A 5,014-nucleotide genomic window follows, 5' to 3' on the forward strand; every position below is an offset into this window, starting at 1 on the left:
TTTCCTGACGGTTAAAAAAATACACACGTAATTGTTCAAATTTTCACTTATGTCGGCACTCCTGGAGTCTTTTTTTTTAATTCATGAGCGGAGTCGTTTTTGGCATTTTTTATTCATTTATTTGTTTTAATTAATCAATAATTATTTTTTATGCAAAATCAAGTTCCTTTCAAAAGATGCGTATAACTCACAGGAGGATCAATAATTCGTTAAAAAATCATGAAAATTATTTACTAAAGAATGATTTACAGGAACATAAAAGAAACGGAATCAAACTATTATCCAGTTTACAAGTTTCCATTCAGTGCAAGAAAGTTTAACGTACACTGCTCAAAACAATTAGGGGAGCAATGGAGCAATCACACAAAAGTGAAGAAACCGTTGTGAGGTGGCCTTGCAGAGGCATAAAATGGAGCGTACACATGTATAAGGATGCAATACAGCAAAAAAGACGCAGAAAACATTTGACTGGGAAATTTACTCCTCTACAACAGTAAAACGAACACGAAATTATGCATCTCCAACATCGTTTGCTTCAGTTCTTTAGGTTTGCCCGGATTCCAGTCCCCCGATAAAACGTCAAACCATGGAATCCGGTAAATTACGGTGTTGTGGCGTTTTCCAATTAAAAAAAAAGTTGAATTTTACCGCTCAGACTGAAAAAAATGAGCTTCTGTTAAATTACGACTTCTGCACTTGTACCCTTTTTCTGCTTTTCGACGACGAAACGTTGATTTGCTTCCGAACTTTACGTTTTATCCTCATGTTTCCTGAAAACATGTACGGTTTATTCAGTAAGTTACCGCCCTATAGCCAGGGCTAAGGCAGAAATATATGAAATACACCGCCAGCTCAGTCCATTCCAGCCGAGGACTGCAGTTTCGTGCTTATTAGCACTCATCAGCCCGGCATAGAACTAACTGAGCTGGAGGCGGAAAACCTCTTAAGGAAGCCAAGAGTGCCAAACAAACTGGTAGCTAATATAGAATTAGCACTGACCAGACGAGTGACCGAAACAATGGTTCGGTTCAACTCGAATATTGCAGGACTAGGCAGGTATATTCAGTAAGTTACCGCCCTATAGCCAGGGCTAAGGATGAAATACATGAAATATACCGCCAGCTCAGTCAATTCCAGCCGAGGACTGCAGTTTTTTGTATGTGTATGTACGGTTTATCGGAAATTAGTTTCCAGAATAATGTTTTTCTAAATTTTCTTAAAGCCATGTGCTCCCCTAATTTTTTCGAGCAGCCTAATTTCCATCAATTGCCAGCTGAGGCACTATCTCATCCCATAACTAAATCAAACTATTTTCCGGGTAGTAGATGCGTATTATAGCCTCTGCTATGGCAGTAGGCTGTCAGGTAACTCTAAACTTTAAGAATTTTGTTGCTAACATTCGTAAAGCGGGGGATTTTGTGTAGCTCTTTTGAATTTCAATGGATATTGCTTGAAGAAAGAAGGATTTTTGCAAGGTTTAGATAATGGTGTCAATCCTAGGAACTTTTACCGAAGTTGAAAAGGTTGGTTATTAATCCTTAACCAAATTAACTGTAAAATGTTTATTGCTGAATAGAACAAATAAAATTATGTCTTCTATTTATGTCTTTGATTTGAAAAAATGAGAAACATTAGAGCTTAAGTCCACTTTTTTAGTAGTGTGGCGGTTTCATTTTGATGGTATCTTTTACGAGATCGGTGTGTCAGAGTACTCTCAAGGTTTCAAGAGTTTCCACATCCAAAAGTTGCACGACCGAAGATTGTGGTATCTTCTCTAAGAAAATTTCTTGAGAAATAGAGGACTTAACAGGGTTAGTCATTAGTTCTTAACCAGATTGATTGCAAAAAAAAAACAGAATAGAGAAAATAAAGCCCGCTGTTTAAGTCTTGATTGAAAAAATGGAAAAATAAGAGCTTAAGTCCACATTTCTAGTGGTGTGGCAGATGCATAGTGATGGCATCTTTCATAATATCGGTCTGTCAGAGTACTCTCAAGACTTAGGGAGTTTCCACATAAAAAATTGCACTGCCGAAGATTGCGGTGTTTTTTTAAGACGATTTCCTGAGAAATAGAAAACATTATAGGGTTAAACATCAATCCTTAAACAGACTGATTATTGAAAAAAATTGAAATTAAAAAAAAAAAGGAACAGAAAAGATAAAGTCTGTTATTTAAGTCTTCTCGCTTTCCCTTTTACAAAAACACAGACGAAAAAACATTCGTTTGTTTTTAAACAATTAAATTTAAGCAGAACTAAATACACAAGTTATATAGGGGAGAGTCGGGTAAGATGGAGAGGCGGCTAAGATGGTGACTTGAATGTTTCTCTTTATTTGCGATAGATGGCAGCCCCTTATTGGGATATATGCTTCAGTGTTGGCCATCTTTCAATTGAATTACATTCCTAGCGTGGAAAAATAACTGTAACTGCCGCCATTTTGTGTTTTGTTATTTCAGCGTGAACATATCTAAATTTGTCAACCTTTTCATTAGTGGATTGCGTTAAATTGGTGAGTGTTTTGGGCTTTTCTTCAATTTTATACATAATTAGTCTTCTCGATTAATGATATAATGTTGCTTTTAAGTTAAAATACGGTTGATTTTATTCTCGTTTTGTACTTTAATTTCGACATGACGTCGTCGGGTAAGATGGATATGTAAGATGGCGGGTAAGATGGTGGTCTCCATCTTACACGCAAATAAAAAGCAGGCAATTTACTAGTCTCAAATCAAATATTTGTGCCTATAAGGATTACATATTATCTGTAAAAACTAGATTTTAAGACATTTTTTAACTTTTATTTTGTTTAATTACTTAAAAAAATATTTTTAAATGTTTAAAAAATTTGACTAGGTATTTGTTTAAATAAAAAAAAGAATTCTTTATTTTTATTCGTATTTTTCTTCTACAATGAATTGAGGCATATTAAAGATATCAATCAACTTTTCTTTTCTTGGATAGTTTAAAGGGGGGTAAAATTCATAACTGATGACAGCATCCTTAAAGTGATTATAACTTTATTTTTTTAGAAACAAAACGATGGGGAAATATAAAAGGATTACGGAAAGACAATCTTGGTCCAAAGAAGGTATGGATAAAGCTGTTGAAGAGGTACTAAGAGGAGCGTTCATTTTAACAACAGCAAAAAAATATTCTCTGCCTCAAACTTCTCTTCGGCGTTATGTGGATAAAAGGAAGAACAAAGAGCCATTTCCTGAGAACGCTGGAAGATTTAAGAATACTTTTACTGAGGAACAATTACTCTTGCTAAAAACCTATGTTACAGATATAGACAGACGTGCATTTGGTTTGACAAAGAAAGATTTTGCAAGAATCGCATTTGATTATGCTGAACATCTAAAAATAGAACATCGATTTAATAAAGAAGAAAGGATGGCTGGAAAAGATTTTGTGAGCAACTTTTTAAGTAAATTTAATTTATCTTTACGTAAGCCAGAGGCGACCTCAGTGGCAAGATTAGCAGCATTTAATGAAGTAAGTGTGCAAAACTTCTTTAATTTATTGACTGAAATTATGAAGAAACACAGATATGAGCCACACCAGATTTACAATGTTGACGAAACAGGTTGCTCAACTGTACCAACAAAATCCCCTCTCATTATAACACCAACAGGCAAACGACGGGTGGTTAAAGTATCTTCGGCTGAGAGAGGCTCAAATGTGAGTGTGGTCTGCTGTGTCAGCGCAACTGGACATTATGTGCCTCCACTTTTTATTTTTAAAAGAGTGCGCATGCAAGATTATTTGCTGCATGATGCACCACCTGGATCCCAAGCTGCCTGCAATCCAGACTCCAGCTTTATAAATGCCAAAATATTTTTGGAATGGCTGAGCCATTTTAAAAAAAATGTAGGACCTTCAGCTGACAATCAGATTCTGCTGTTGATGGACAATCACGCATCACACATAACCCTAGAAGCAGTAAATTTTTGCAGGGACAACTTTATCACTCTCCTTGGTTTTCCCCCCGCACACAACCCACCGGATGCAGCCTTTGGACGTCAGTTTCTTCGGTCCTTTGAAAACTGCCTACAGTAATGTGTGCAATGATTTTTTAACTATGAATCCTGGCCAAACTGTTGCTGTGAAGAATGTACCTAGCCTCTTTCACAAAGCGTATGCCAAAGCGGCTACGCTAAATAACGCAGTGAAAGGATTTGAAGCAGCGGGGATTGTTCCCCTCAATTCACAAATTTTCTCAGCTGAAGAATTTGAACCTGCTGTGACAACAGCGGCTTATGCCACATCTAGTTCCGAAATTCATGATGCCGACACCCAACCTATTGCTGGTCCTTCTAATGCCTCCGATATCCAACCTGTTGCTGGTCCATCTAATGCCCCCGATATCCTGGTACTCCCTTTAGCTCCCCCAAAGGTAAAGAAACAAAGGACTAAAGCTCCATCGCTACATGCCACAAGTTCGCCTGTAAAAGAATATTTATTAGAAAGGAAGAAGCAAAAGGAAAGAAGAGAAGCAAAAAAAGGAAAGAAAAAAACTAAGGTCGTAGAGAATAAAACTAAGGTCGTAGAGAAGAAAAAATGCTCAAAAACTTATTTTGACTATTCATCAGATTCCTCCGTATCCATACATTACATGGACGAAGATGATAACTCAGATGAAGAAGTCGATGAAGTATGCATCATATGTGATGACTTCGGAAAAAATGAACTGTGGTTCAATTGTGCAAAATGCCACAAGTGGGCTCATGCGGCTTGTATTGGACTGTCAAATTCCGAAGCAAAAAAGAAGTCTTGGATATGTGATTTTTGTTCATAATTTTTTGGAAATTCATAATTTTGGGCATAAAATAAAATATAGTTCTTATACTTGACATAACGAGTTTATTTTATTTTGTCAAATGGAATCAACTACGTAATCGCCATCTTACCCTCCACTGGTATCCATCTTACCCGCACCATCGGGTAAGATGGATACTTTGTGATGGGAGTAAAAAAGCAAGATTAACAAAAATATAAATTGTTTACATGGC

At 36.5% G+C, this 5,014-nt stretch overlaps 1 protein-coding gene across 1 annotated transcript; it reads left to right on the plus strand.

Moving 5' to 3' along the window:
• The first annotated feature begins 4,083 nt into the window (after positions 1 to 4,083).
• LOC129226335 (uncharacterized) lies at positions 4,084 to 4,800 on the plus strand. The gene has a single exon (XM_054860937.1). It carries the CDS (start codon positions 4,084 to 4,086, stop codon positions 4,798 to 4,800), a length of 717 nt encoding a protein of 238 aa, XP_054716912.1.
• The last annotated feature ends 214 nt before the right edge of the window (positions 4,801 to 5,014 follow it).

Source organism: Uloborus diversus, chromosome 7, assembly GCF_026930045.1.
Source record: "Uloborus diversus isolate 005 chromosome 7, Udiv.v.3.1, whole genome shotgun sequence".
NCBI classification, from domain to species: domain Eukaryota; kingdom Metazoa; phylum Arthropoda; class Arachnida; order Araneae; family Uloboridae; genus Uloborus; species Uloborus diversus.

Bases quoted from the DNA above. Each gene is read 5' to 3' on its own strand.
- LOC129226335 (XM_054860937.1), top strand. From the start codon at position 4,084: ATGAATCCTGGCCAAACTGTTGCTGTGAAGAATGTACCTAGCCTCTTT.